The sequence below is a fragment of the Amblyraja radiata genome, chromosome 10, assembly GCF_010909765.2.
Source record: "Amblyraja radiata isolate CabotCenter1 chromosome 10, sAmbRad1.1.pri, whole genome shotgun sequence".
NCBI classification, from domain to species: domain Eukaryota; kingdom Metazoa; phylum Chordata; class Chondrichthyes; order Rajiformes; family Rajidae; genus Amblyraja; species Amblyraja radiata.
Genome location: NC_045965.1, coordinates 48,450,407 through 48,464,387, shown reverse-complemented (window position 1 = coordinate 48,464,387; position 13,981 = coordinate 48,450,407). Strand labels below are relative to the sequence as shown.

Below are 13,981 nucleotides of genomic sequence, written 5' to 3'. Positions count from 1 at the left end.
CCTGCAATATTACTTCCCCTTTATTAGAGAAAGGGAGCCAAACACAAACCATTTGGTACGATTAGTACCCCTTTAAATATGCATGCTGATATTCAATTCCTCCTTTGATGTATATCAGTTTTGTTTGTAAGATGTAATTTTCTTCTTTCCAGCTTGCTGTCTTTAGTTTCCTATCCTGAATAATGTAACAATTATTTGGCAACATGTTTTTGCTAATATTAAATATAACTTGCAATTTGAAAAATCAAGGCGAACAGATTCTTTGTTGTGCACAGGAAGAGAGTTAATTTGAGGTAAATGGATATTAGCAGGGACATACAATGGAACTGTAGCCCTCGCAAATAGGATCAAGTGTTAAGATTGATCAATCTTGTAAATAGGATCAAGGATCAAGATTGACACTTTATTTCTAGTCATTTCTTATTACCAATTACTAATAAAGACTTTTGCAATGGCATCTGCTTCCCCTCTTAAAGGACAATGTGAATTAGTTATAAAGGTTGAATTCGTTTTTTTGGGGAGGAAGAAACTACATAAAAACACCATAGTTATTACTGGATTAAAAGTAAGAGGGATAAGGGAACTGATGAAGGTTTCTGTGGGAGCTTGAAGCACTTTTGTTTGGAAATACAAAATCAAACATTCAACAAAACTAACCTCGACAGTAAATGAATCTTTTGAGGACTCACAAATGACCGAGATAGTGACGGGATGTCCATGGAAAGAAGCTCCATGAGGTAGGATCGTCCGGGGAACGGAATATAGATCCTGCAGAAAACCCAACCACAATCATAAACACACACGGCATCTTAACTTCAAATATCAGTGGCAATTAAAGGATACATTGTGCCAGAGCAAAAATTTGCCATGTTCAGCATTTTGTCAGCAGCTTTCCAACTTCTTGCACAGGCAGTAGCATAAGCATTCAGGTGCATTTCAGTGACAGCATCTCAACAGTGGCTTACTGGTAGAGCTTCTGCCTGACAGCGCCAAACCCCTGGGTTCAATCTTGACCTTGGGAGCTGTCTGTACACAATTTGCACATTCTTCCTGTGACCACATAGATTTCCTCCAGGTACACCAGTTTCCTCTCAAAACCCAAAAATCAGAGTTTGTAGGTTACATGGCCTCTGTAAATTGACCCTGGTATATAGGGAGTGGATGAGAAAGTGGTATGGTATAGTATTAGTTTGAACGGGTGATTGATGGTCAGTGTGGACTTGTTGGGCCGATGGGCCTGCTTCCCTGCTGTATCTCTAAACTAAACAATGCGGATGCTTCCATCAACCAGGCATCCTGTTTCCATGTTTCCGGTTTTTTTGGTCTGGTTTACCGAAAACAATGCAATACTAATGAGTTTCAATGTATAAAACAAAACCGAATTTGACTAAACATGCATTTTGTTTCTCCTCTAAACACCAGTAGCCTACGCATCCTTGAAGTCCACTTCGATTTGGTCAACTAATCCTAGTAAAAGACTGCATTTTCTTGGCCTCCCTACAGAAAGGAATGAGGAACCAAATCATACTCATTGTTTTGATAGATTCCAGTCCTCCTTTGTTATTTTTAGTTTGTTGAAAAATGTTTTTTAGTGTACCTTTAGTTTTGTATTATGGAAGGAGGGGGGGGGGGGGGGGGGGTTAGGAAACCTTTAAAAAAAACAAAAAAAAACCTTTCCTCAATAGAGACGCAACTTTTTCCATGTTGTATCTCTGTCCGCACTGCAGCCTAACATCATGGAGCTGGCGGTCCCTGTCCAGGGATCGACTTCGGAAAGCCCCAACCACAGGAGACTGCAGACTTTAACATCGTGGAGCTCGCATCCCTTGGATAGGGACGGACTTTTGGAGCTCCAAGACACAGGAGCTTTGATGGCCCCGATCACGGGAGCTTCGATCCCCGGCTGCGGGAGCTTCGATCGCCCCGACTACGGATGGTTCGACTCCCCCGACCGCAGGAGAAAAGGAAGAAAGAAGTTAAGACTTCCATCACAGTGGGAAATGTGGAGGAGCCGCTGTGGGATGTTTATGTCAAATTTTTATGTAGTTGTGTGTCTTGGTGCTTTTTTTGGTATGACTGTGACAAATCAAATTCCTCGTATGTTGCAAAACATACTTGTCTAATAAATTACAATTATGATTATAATTATTAAAATATTAGGATTTAATTTGAATTAAATAAGTCTAAAAAGGTTTTCATTCGCTTACCTCTATTGTAATCACATATCTTTCAGCAAGCAGCAGCAGACGTTCAATTATGACAAGTTTACTGGACCTACAATTAAGAATTAAACAATGTAACAGAGATTCTTGCCTGGTTCTTTGAAAAACAAGTTACAAACATTATTGAGCATTTTGTAAAAAGCTGTGCAAATAATGGTATTGAGAATTAACATTAAAATAAGCATAAACATGAAAATGTCCAAAATGACAGGAATTTACCTGTGATCACCTCTCAAATATAGTTATAGAGCGTGGCAACAGGCCCTCCGGCCCAACTTGCCCACACCAGCCAATATGTCCCATCTACACTAGTCCCACCTGCCTGTTTTTGGCTCATATCCATCTAAACCTGTCCTATCCATGTACCTGTCCAAATCGTTTGCAGGACACCACCATTCACCAAACAAATATGTAACATTGCAAAGTCCATAGTCTCTTAGGAAAAGAATCGCCCAACTTCAAACCCAGCCTGATCCATGCAAACCTTGTATGTAGAGCTCATAGTCTACTTCAATTAATTAGTAGAATTCAATCCATTTTGTCATTTTATATTTAAAAAAATGTTATAAATACTCTGCCGGTCAGATGGTGACTAGAGAGAGAATGAGTCAAATCTTTGGCTTGATGACCGATCAGATGAAAGGTTATTGATTTGAAATATTAATGGTGTTTCTCTGCGCCAAAATTCAGTATATCCATTATTTTCCGTAGATAATTATTTTTCCATAACAGTTCTTCAAAATCTGTCCAAAACCATGAATAGACATATTCCCTCTGCTCAAACCTTTCAATATGTTTACACCGCTCACTAACAACACTAACACTGGACAACATTCTGCAAGAGTTTTTGAATTACTGGAACTCAATCCTTCTTTCAATTTCTTCCATTGTCTTCCTGACTACACTAACTTAATTCCATTCTCATGTCCTGGTATTTTCAGAATCATCTGAAATGGCTTCTATTGTGCTACTATACTGTTAATCATTTGTTATAATCAAAGATCTATCACTTAGCCTGTGTTTATCTTATGTACATACTGAAACTCAGAAACATCAGAAAGTATAGCATCCTTTTCTATATCAATACCAATAACAATAATAATAATAATAATAACTTTATTTATAGAGCACTTTAAAAACAACCACTGTTGCAACAAAGTGCTGTACATGACTAATCATGGACAAAAAATTATTACACGACAATAAAAACATTAAAAGAGTAAAAACAATTTTAAAAAACCCCATTAAAAACACTAAAACAGGAGCAAAGTCTCATGCAGGGTCAAAAGCCAAGGAATAGAAATGGGTTTTAAGATTGGTTTTGAAGATGGACAGTGAGGGGGCCTGTCTGATGTGCAATGGCAGAGTGTTCCATAACGCCGGAGCAGCAACAGAGAAGGCTCTGTACCCTCTGAGCTTCCGCTTAGACCTCGGTACCTCCAGGAGCAGCTGATCAGCTGACCTGAGGCACCGGGCAGGAGTGTAGGGATGAAGCAGCTCAGAGAGGTAAGGCGGCGCGAGGCCATTTAAAGATTTAAAAACAAATAAAAGAATCTTAAAATGAACTCGAAAGAACACCGGGAGCCAGTGGAGGGAGGCCAATGATAAATACATCTCTTTCAACTGTCTTTCTTGATACCACAACTGCCTCTAACTCTCTGGCTGAAATCTAGTAATTGATTGGCATGAAATTTCCTTTAAGTATGGGAAGAACAAAATGTTTATCAACAGTTTATCCCCATTGCAAACTCGATTCTTTGCTGAATGGGTCCATGCCTTGCCTTTGGCACCTCTGGCCTGGCAGATAACACCACATGATTGACCAGATTAAAATCAGTTTCCGATAGCTCCGGCTTTTCAACATGGTCAATATACACAAGCACAGCAGCAACTTCTTTTATGCTTCCCAACTGTACCCCATGTTTCTTAAACCAGTTCAACTGTTGCTTCTTAGGGAGCTTTGCACTAAACGGTCCCTATAGAATCTGTTTCTGTCCAACTATTACAATGCAATATCATTGCAGGCTATTTAAGAGGCATACAGTTACCCATATAACAGTTTACTCCACATTGAGAAATATAAACCTTTGAACTTAAAGATTCCTTGGAAGTTGAAGTAAAATTTAAAATCAAAGGCTACGTCTTTTGCATTTCCATATAATATGACCACTTGCCATTTAACAGCATAAGCAAGGTCTAAAGGAGCAGAAAGATATCCATGGACATGAAGGAAAACAACATTACCTGGATGGTGACTGTACCGATGTAGCAACAGTGGGCATGGCCGTCGCTGTGAGCATTTTAGTAGCTCGTGTAACAGCATGCGTCAAGGTAGGGCCTCCTAAAGCTGAACTAGCAACCTACACATGGGTGGAAAATGAAGCAAAGTATTTTTTTTTTTTTTTAAATGAACTCAGCAATGAAAAAAACACACATTTAATCTCTCTACTTACCTCTAAACGTTTGTAACAATCTGCGATGAATTTCTTATGAAGGGAAACAGAGTCCTGAAAGAGAAGTGAAGTCAGAGTAAGTCTTTGCAACGAGGTGCCATACGTACTGATAGTTACAATATACATTTCATAACTGAGATTATCCTGGGTGCTTATAAAGTGTTTACATTTCTGAGAAAAATCAATAGTTTCAGAATGGAATACTACTGCTTTGCAAATTCTTCTTTTACAGATTGGATGAAGAGTTCCTTTCAACTTTCTCTTTCTGCACATGCTGCATGACATGCAGAACTTTTCCAAAATGTTTCTGTTTTTACGAATACTTTGTAAATGAGCTGGCATGCAAAAACAACTTTCCTCATTATTAGCTTGTAATGTCTAAAAAATAATGCTTGCAATTCAACTTGATAATTTCAAATTATACGGGTGAATTTTATAAAATTGCTGTGTGTGTGTGCGCATATATTTATTTATTTATTGTAATTTCATATTATACTGGTCAATTTTACAAAATGCTGCACTGTGTGAATATACATATCTGTGGCATGGCTTTAGAACCTAGAAGAACATACAACAGTACGGAGCAAGAACACAACCTTTAATCCAAGTAGTCTCTATAAACTAATCCCATTTACCTGCAGGTGACCCATATCATCCTATTCCCTGCATATTCATTACCCAATCTAAAAGTCTCTTAAATACCACTATTGTCTCTGCTTGCACCGCCATACCCGTCAGTACAGTCCAGGCACCCATTATTCTCTGCAAACAAAACTTGCCATGCACATCTCCTTTAAACTTTACTCCTCTTACCTTAAAGCTATGACTTTGACTTTTGAGATTTTCAAAAGGTTGTGATTGACTTCCCTATCTACGACTCGTATCATTTTATATACTTCTATCATGTCTCCCTATAGGCTCCAACACTCCACAGAAAACAATCTAAATAAGTCTAACCTCTCCTTATAGCTAACGTCCTCTAATTCAGGCAGCACCTGGTAAATCTCCTCTATACTCTCTCCAAAGTATCATCCTTTCTGTAATGGGACAACCAAAACTGCATCCAACAATTAACACGGTCTAACCAAAGTTTCATAATGTTGCAACATGGCTTCCTGACTGTTACATTCCATGTCCCAACAGACGAGTACAAGCATACTCTTTCTTTAGTCAAAAGTCAAGAGAATTAAGAGTGTTTTCTTGTCATATGTCCCAGATAGAACAATTAAATTCTTACTTCTTACCACTATCTTATTGCCACTTTCAGGGATCTAAGGCCATGGACCCCAAGAACCCTCTATACGTCAATGCATTTAAGGAGCCTGCCATTAACTGTCCACTTACATTGGACCTCTCAGAGTGCAACACTTCACACTTTCCCAGATTAAACTCCTGTCATTTCTCTGCCTTTTCTGTACTGATATATATCTTGCTGCATATTTTGACAGTCTCCCTCACGGTCCACAACTCCACCAACTTTTGTTTTGTTGTCTGGAAATCTACCAGCAAATCCATCTACATTTTCATCCTAACAACTAATCTCTATGGAATGTCACTGGTTACATTCCTCCAGCGAGAATAATACCTTGCTACCATCACTCTCCGTCTTCTACAGGTAAGGCAGTTCTGAATCCAAACTACCAATTCACCGTAGACCCTATGCATCCTAATTTCCTGGATCTGCCTACCATAAGGAACTCTGTCAAATAGCTCACTATGTCAACAACATTAATTACCCCATTCTTGTCAATCACTTTTGTCGCCTTCTCAAAAAGATCCAGCAAGTTTGCAAGGCATGACTTGCCGTGCACATAGTCATACGGACTATGTATTAATTTCACATGCATGAATATCATTATTCATCAAAGGCCATATCCATAAACTTAGGCATCTTCGGGCTTGCAGGTCTAAGCAAATATTTTGACATTCAATTTATAGAATTAATCAATTTCAGACATACTTTATTTTTGTAGTATACCTTTTTTAAACGTGGATTCAGGCTAATGTAACTGTAATTAATGATCAGCTGGATTGCCTCATGAGCAATTTCTTCATCTGGTGACTCCATGGCAATTCTCCAGATAAAATCCATTCCTGATAGCTCCAACTTTTCAACATGCTGATCAACAGAAACAAGAGTGTGCAATACTTCAGTGTCATTTGAGCTGTGCCACCTTTGACAATTCCAAATTTTAACAGGTGTTTCTTATAAATGGTCTGCAGCTTCTAATTAATAGAATGAGTTAGTTCATCAGATCTAAGTTCCAAAGGTCTCCATCTATGTTATTCAGGATGTGTAGGAAAGAACTGCAGGTGCTGGTTTCAATCGAAGGTAACAGAAAATGCAGGAATAACTCAGCGGGAGAGGCAGCATCTCTGGTGGGGTCTGAAAAAAGGTCTCAACCCGAAACATTACCCAATCCTTCTCTCCAGAGATGATGCCTGTCCCGCTGAATTACTCCAGCATTTTGTGTCTACCTATGCTATTCAGTTCTACTGACAGATAAAAGGTTATTGATGTAGAATGTTTAAGGTGGTACTGCACTGCAAACAAAGGAATGAACATGGATCTGACGATCCAAGTCATACTATTAAATGTTTTTATATAACATTTGAAATGCAGTATCACTGCAGACAATTACAAGATGGTGGTACAGTCGTCCACAGAACATGCTCTTCTGATTTGGATTTTATGATGTTGTCGAAACAGGACATGGGATGCACTGCATGGGAAGTAATGCAAGCAAATTATCAAATATTGTTTTAGCAGGTAGCTTAAAATTCGCCAAATTATCTGTCTTCAGAGCTGATAAAGGTCTACTGGAAGCATTGCTTTGGTCCCATAAAATCTGCCAAACACCAGTAATTTGGCAGCCGATTTATTTTTATAGCTGGAACATTTTAATAATCAAGATGAGCTGCCAGCATTAATTATAATCTCTATTGCATCTCGCCGGGCAGAAAGCCACCAAATTCATGAATTTTATTTATTGGAAGGAGGATAATTGAGTTTCTGAGATTCAGCAGTAAGCGGCACAAGTGGATAGAGAAAGAACTGCCCACTCAGGATTCTGTGTATCCAGTTCACTGCTAGCTCCACAACAAGTAATGCCAGCTAGCCGGCTAGCCAAGAATACCTGGGAAGACATGACAACATGCAGCAGGATCAACAGGTCCCAGTTTTGACAATATCACAGGAACTTTTGAATGACATAGATTTTAATATTCAAGAGAAGTTACCAGCATTAACTGTAATCTCTATTTCAACTGTCACACTACCGATGAAAGGTCATCGATATGTTAGCTCTCTTTCTTCACCGATACCGCTTCATATTTCCAGAATTTCCTGTTTTTTAAATTGACACTGGTGAACACATGAATTAATAGATTTGATAGGCATTAGGTGACTTTCACAGGTTGGTCATCATTGTGATTATATGTAGAAGGGGTTCCAGAAGCAGTTGATGATTTTACTTGAAATTAATACTATTGATATTGAAGGTGAGAATGATTGGGAGATGTGCTGGATATGACTATCATAAAATTATTCAGGTAAAGCTTCTGCTAACAAGCTGACTAGTGAACTTCTGGAACCCTCTCACTACTTTCTATACCTACGTACCTACCTAGGGACGACAGATGGCGCAATGGGCTGAGTGTTCGGCTGGCGACCGGAAGGTAACCGGTTCGAATCCCGCTTGGAGTGCATACTGTCGTTGTGTCCTTGGGCAAGACACTTCACCCACCTTTGCCTGTGTGTGAATGTGTGTGAGTGATTGGTGGTGGTCGGAGGGGCCGTAGGCGCAGATTGGCAGCCACGCTTCCGTCAGTCTGCCCCAGGGCAGCTGTGGCTACAGAAGTAGCTTACCACCACCGAGTGTGACTGAGGAGTGAATGAATAATGCGATGTAAAGCGCCTTGAGTATTAGAAAGGCGCTATATAAATCCCATCCATTATTATTATTCTATGTCCTCATCATAGTCAAGGCCCACATCCAACGGTACTCTCTAGTTGTCATTATTACAGAACAAATAATGCAACATTCAGTAAACATATAGCTTACCAGTTGAGCTCCTTGTTTTTTCAGTCGATGGTCAGAAAGATTCACAATCTCAAAAAAGGTTTTGAAGAGATTAAAACCTACAATGAACCAGAGCAGTTGGTTACTGTTTCTGAACAAGATTATTTTAGTTAAGATGCCATACGGTGACCTGAGATGGCTAAGCAATGAAATGAAAAACTGAGCAGGGTTATTAACAAGTCTTCAGTCATTTATACACAAGATAGACACCACAGTGGCAATCCTCGACATCACAAATTTTAGCGGTGGAAAATATATTGAGGTTGAACAACAGGGCTGACAATCAAACTTCTGTCTGGATTCCACAGATATTCAGTAGGATTCATGGGATAGAATGAAGGCATGATCTCAGACTCTCATCAATGCAACTCACCAACTAGCAACAACACATTTTCTTGCTCAAATACTGTCCAATCTTTAACATGCAGCTTTCAAAGGCAGCATAATTGCAAACAGCCAAGGAAAAATATTAAGAAACAAGGAATTGCAGATGCTGGTTTACAAAAAAAAAAAAGACAAAGTACTGATGTAGCTCAGGCAGCATATCTGGAGAATACTGATAGGCAACGTTTTGGTGGGAAGTGGAATAAAGATAAAGGAGAAGAGGGCCAGGTTAAAATGTAGAAACAAAGAATATCAGATGCTGGTTTATACCAAAGATAGATACAAAGTGCTGGAGTACTCTAATTTGTGTGTGGCCATACTCTGACAGTGGAAGTGGAACCAGACAGAAAGGTCAGCATAGGAATGGGAAGGAGAGTTGATATAGTTGGCAACTGTTAGATCCCGTAGGACTTGGCGTAAGTGTTCAGCAAAAAAGTTGCAGAGTCTACGTTTGGTCTCAGCGATATACAAGAGAACAACCGATGCAGTAGATGAGGTTCAAGGAGGTAAATATGAACCTCCGTCTAACCTGAAAGGACTGTCAGGGTCCCTGGATGAAGTCAAGGAAGGAGGGAAAAGGAAAGGTGTTGCATCTCCTGCAGTTGCAGGGGAAAGTACCTAGGGAGGCAGTGGTATGGTGGGAAGGGATGAATGAACCAAGGAGCTACCGAGGGAGCAGTTCCTGAGGAAGGCAGAAGGGGTGGAGATGGGAAGATGTGTTTAGTGGTGGGGTTCCTTAGGAGGTGATAGAAATGTCGGAGGATCATGTGTTGGATGTGGAGGCTGGCGAGGGGGAAAGTGACTAGCCTCAGGATCATACCCAGGCACTAAAAGGCAGCAACTCTAACTGTGCCACCCAATTCACAAACATTAAAATATTTTTGGCAACCAGTAAATTTGTGAAAGTGCTCTTAATGCAATTCTGGGAGTAGGGCTTATCACTTATATACGGAAAGGCTTTGCTCTACGCTGAGCCTCACAATCGTCTGTGTGTCGGTCTCCCGGGCAAGAAATGGGCTAGGGGTTGCACAGTAGCTAAGAAAAGGCTTTAAGGGTAGGCGTCTGATGAGCACAAGGCCAGCAGAGGATCAAAACCATTATTTCCATTGAATGGAAATTGTGATGCCCTAAGTGAACTTTGCAGAGGCACATTATTTAGACATACATCATGAATAGGTTGACATGCAAAACGCAAATTGCCTACAAAGTATCAATTATCCTTTAAAAGCATAAAAAGTACTGGATTAACTGTGAAACACTTTGAAGTGCCAAAAGGCACAAGATATTTGTTCTTCACATAAATAACTACATACCATTCATTGTGATTTCATAGGGTTCTAGCTTGAGAATTTTCTCTTTAAAAAGCTGTTGTTGAACATCACTCTCCAAGTCCCCATGCCCTTTGGTAAACCATTCGAAGCACAACTAGGGAAATATTGGTTATCAAAAAGAAAATGTTACATTGCAAGTTATTTTCTTTCTCACATTTACTCTCAAAACTACACAACCATGTGGTGTACCAAACTGAAAAATCCCACTATAAGCAATATTATCTTTTAAATCCATCATATTAACTACTTACTACAACCACGATTTTTATTTATTCGTTTTTCCAGGTATGTACTGCCTCACCCCCACTTAGCATGTTGGCGGGGTGCAAATTAAGACAACTGAGAATTTAGCCTCAAAATAATGGATTATAGTGTGCAACATGCAGGTGGTGGCATTTCCAATTGCCAGCTACATTTATCAATCAGTGGCAGAGGCTATGGGGTTAGAGACTGTTTTGAGTTAGTGTAGTACATTTGCTTGATATTACACTAGTTCAGTGCACTAACACTAGAAAGAAAAAATGCAGATCCTGGTGGATGGGGTGCCAATGAAGTGGCTGCTTTATCCTGGATGGTATCAACATTCTTGAGTGTTATTAGAGCTGCACTCACACAGGCAAGAGGGGAGTACTTGACTTGACAGATGGTGGAAATGTTTTGGGCAATCTCTAGGTAAATCACTTGCTACAGGTTAACCAGTCTCTGACCTGCTCTTGCAATTGAGCTTCTCGTCAGTAGCAACAGTTGGGGACGTTCATGATGGTGATGTTGACAGTGAGGATCTTGGTGATGTTGGTCCCATTAAATGTCAAGTATTGGTGGCTAGATTTGCTCTTTTTGATGATCATTGCTTTGAGATTTTGTGGCATAAAGGTTTCTTGCCACTTATCAGCACGTTCCTTTATTTCCTCTTGGTTGAGGCATGTGCAGGTATGGGTTGATTCATTTGTTGGCGGGAGTTGTGAATTCAATTGAGCAATGTGTAATTATCAGTAAATATCCCCACTTATGCTGCAAGGAAAGCCATTGATAAAAGCTGAATCATGTTTGTCTAAAGCACTGCACTGAGGAACTCCTCCCCTGATCATGGGGAACAAGGACATGGCAGACCAATTGAATAAATACTTTGGTTCAGTCTTCACTAAGGAAGACTTAAATAATCTGCCGGAAATAGCAGGGGACTGGGGGGTCAAATGAGATGGAGGAACTGAGTGAAATCCAGGTTAGCCGGGAAGTGGTGTTAGGTAAATTGAATGGATTAAAGGCCGATAAATCCCATGGGCCAGATAGGCTTCATCCCAGAGTATTTAAGGAAGTAGCCCCAGACATAGTGGATGCATTAGTGATAATTTTCCAAAACTCTTTAGATTCTGGAGTAGTTCCTGAGGAGTGAAGGAAAGAGGTCAATATACGTGATAGACCGGGCAACAGCCACAACTTTCTACAGCCTTCTTCGTTCTTGGGCATTCAATTTAATGATCCAGGCCATGATATAACAAGCCAGTATGTTCCCCATTGTACATCTATATGTTAGATAGAATATTTTATGACATGCCGAATCCACTCGAGTCTTGAGGAAGTAGAGGCATTAATCAGCTTTTTGTGATTGCATCAATGTGCTGGGCTCAGGACGGAACATAGGTGTGTACGTCTGGGAACAAAGCTGTTGACTCTCCACTGCTGAAGATGATTCATGGACCTTATGCTATTCCTTCCTGAAGTCAATAATCAGCTCCTTGGTCTTGCTAACATTGACAGCTAGATTGTTGTTCTGGCTCCACTCAACCACCTTATCAGTGTCACTCCTGTACTCCGACTCATCATTACTCGTCCACCAACTATGGTATCATCAACAAATTTAAAGATAACATTACTATTGTCTGGCTGCAGTCACGGATAGAGATGAGTATGGAGGACTGAGCACGAGGCCTTGAGCTGCCCCTATGCTGACAGTCAATGAGCAGGAAGTTTTGTAACCAATTCAATTGATTGCAGTCTGCCGATGTGAACATAGAGGACCCAGTGGCTGAGAGATAAGCAGAGACCCAGTTCCCAGAGTGGATAATTGTGTTGAACATCAGATAATGGTGATGTCCAATCCAACCAGGTGTTAAGAAGGCTGGATGCTGTCGGGGCTTGACCCTTGTGAAGGATCTTCTGATATCGGCTGATGGTGGAAGGGAAAGGAATAGTTGATGGGTAGGAGGAATGGAGGGCATGGGGTAGAGATACTGGGTAGATGAGGAAGGGGGTTATCTAAAATTGGACAATTGGGTGATAGTCTACCCAAGCAGAGTACAAGGTGCCGTTCCTCCAATTTGCATGTGAACACTCTGGCAGCGGAGAAGGTAGAGGACAGAAAAGATTAAAGCGAGCAATAGCAAACAACTGGAGCTCCAGCACGCCATGATAGACAGAAAGTTGTCAGCCAAATGGTCATTGAGAACACTTGGTTTTACTGATGCAGGAGGCTACATTGAGTGTACCAAATGCAATCCACGAGATCAGAGGATGGTGTCTCACTTGTAAGGGCTGTGGGATTAAGGTCCCTGAGTGGAGATGAGAGAGGCGTAGGTACAGATGTTGCATTCCCTGCAGTCACAATGGAAGGTGCCTGGGAAGGGGGAGGAGTGAGCAGGGAAGGGTGAGCGAACCAAGGAATCGTGGAGAGATAGGTTTTCAGAAATCATTAAGTGGTGGGGACAAGATGTGATTAATGATGGAATCAGAGGACACATGGGTGTGGGCTTCATCCACAACCGTGGAGTGGGTGAAACCATATTTAGGGAAGAAAGATGACATTCTGACGTCCTAGGATGGAAAGCCTCATCTTGCGAGCAAATGCGGCAGAGACAAAGAAGCTGCTAGAAAGGGATGGAGACCTTGCAAGACATATGGCAGCTGGAGGTGTAGTCAAGGTAGCTGTAAGAGTCAGTGTGTCACAGATGCAGGAGGCAGGAGGCATTTCCAATGCAGTCAATGTCACGTAAAAAGAATTGGGGATTGCTGCCAGGGTACATTTGGAACAGAGCGTTTAACATAACCAAAGGAAAAACAAGCATAGCTACGGGTCACGCGAGAGTCCATGGCTACATCTTTGACTTGAAGAAAGAAAAGCTATTGTGGACGAGGACAAGTTCTGTCTCACGGAGGAGTGTTAGTTGAGGGGAACTGGTCAAGTCTCCGTTCTAGGAAGAAACTGACGACCCAGAGGCCTTCCTGATGGGGAACGGCGATGCAAAGGGATTGGATGACCCAAACCAATTTTGTATTCAATTGGTTAGCTTACCCAGAGATCCAACCTTCCAGACAGGCCTACCATTCTCAACTGCCCTGCATGATCAATCCTCTTGGTCACCTCTTCCAAAAAAAAAAACCCAATCCTGTGCACAAACCCCACTGACTTCGGTTTTACCAGGGCTCCTGATACCACACTGACATGTTAGGGGCTGTTATTCTCACGGCAGTTCTGTGTTCCTGCTATTTGGTCCATGTTTTGATCAAAACTG

General features: G+C 40.9%; 1 protein-coding gene across 1 annotated transcript in view; it reads right to left on the bottom strand.

The window, feature by feature from the left end:
* Positions 1-13,981, bottom strand: part of usp24 (ubiquitin specific peptidase 24) — a 138,688-nt gene that overhangs the window by 75,346 nt on the left and 49,361 nt on the right. The window contains exons 20-26 of the mRNA XM_033028759.1: positions 10,455-10,566; positions 8,740-8,816; positions 6,654-6,794; positions 4,676-4,729; positions 4,467-4,582; positions 2,208-2,274; positions 658-768 (exon numbers count right to left, since the gene is read on the bottom strand). Coding sequence (XP_032884650.1) covers positions 658-768; positions 2,208-2,274; positions 4,467-4,582; positions 4,676-4,729; positions 6,654-6,794; positions 8,740-8,816; positions 10,455-10,566 — 678 coding nt within the window. The remainder of the gene's footprint in view (positions 1-657; positions 769-2,207; positions 2,275-4,466; positions 4,583-4,675; positions 4,730-6,653; positions 6,795-8,739; positions 8,817-10,454; positions 10,567-13,981) is intronic.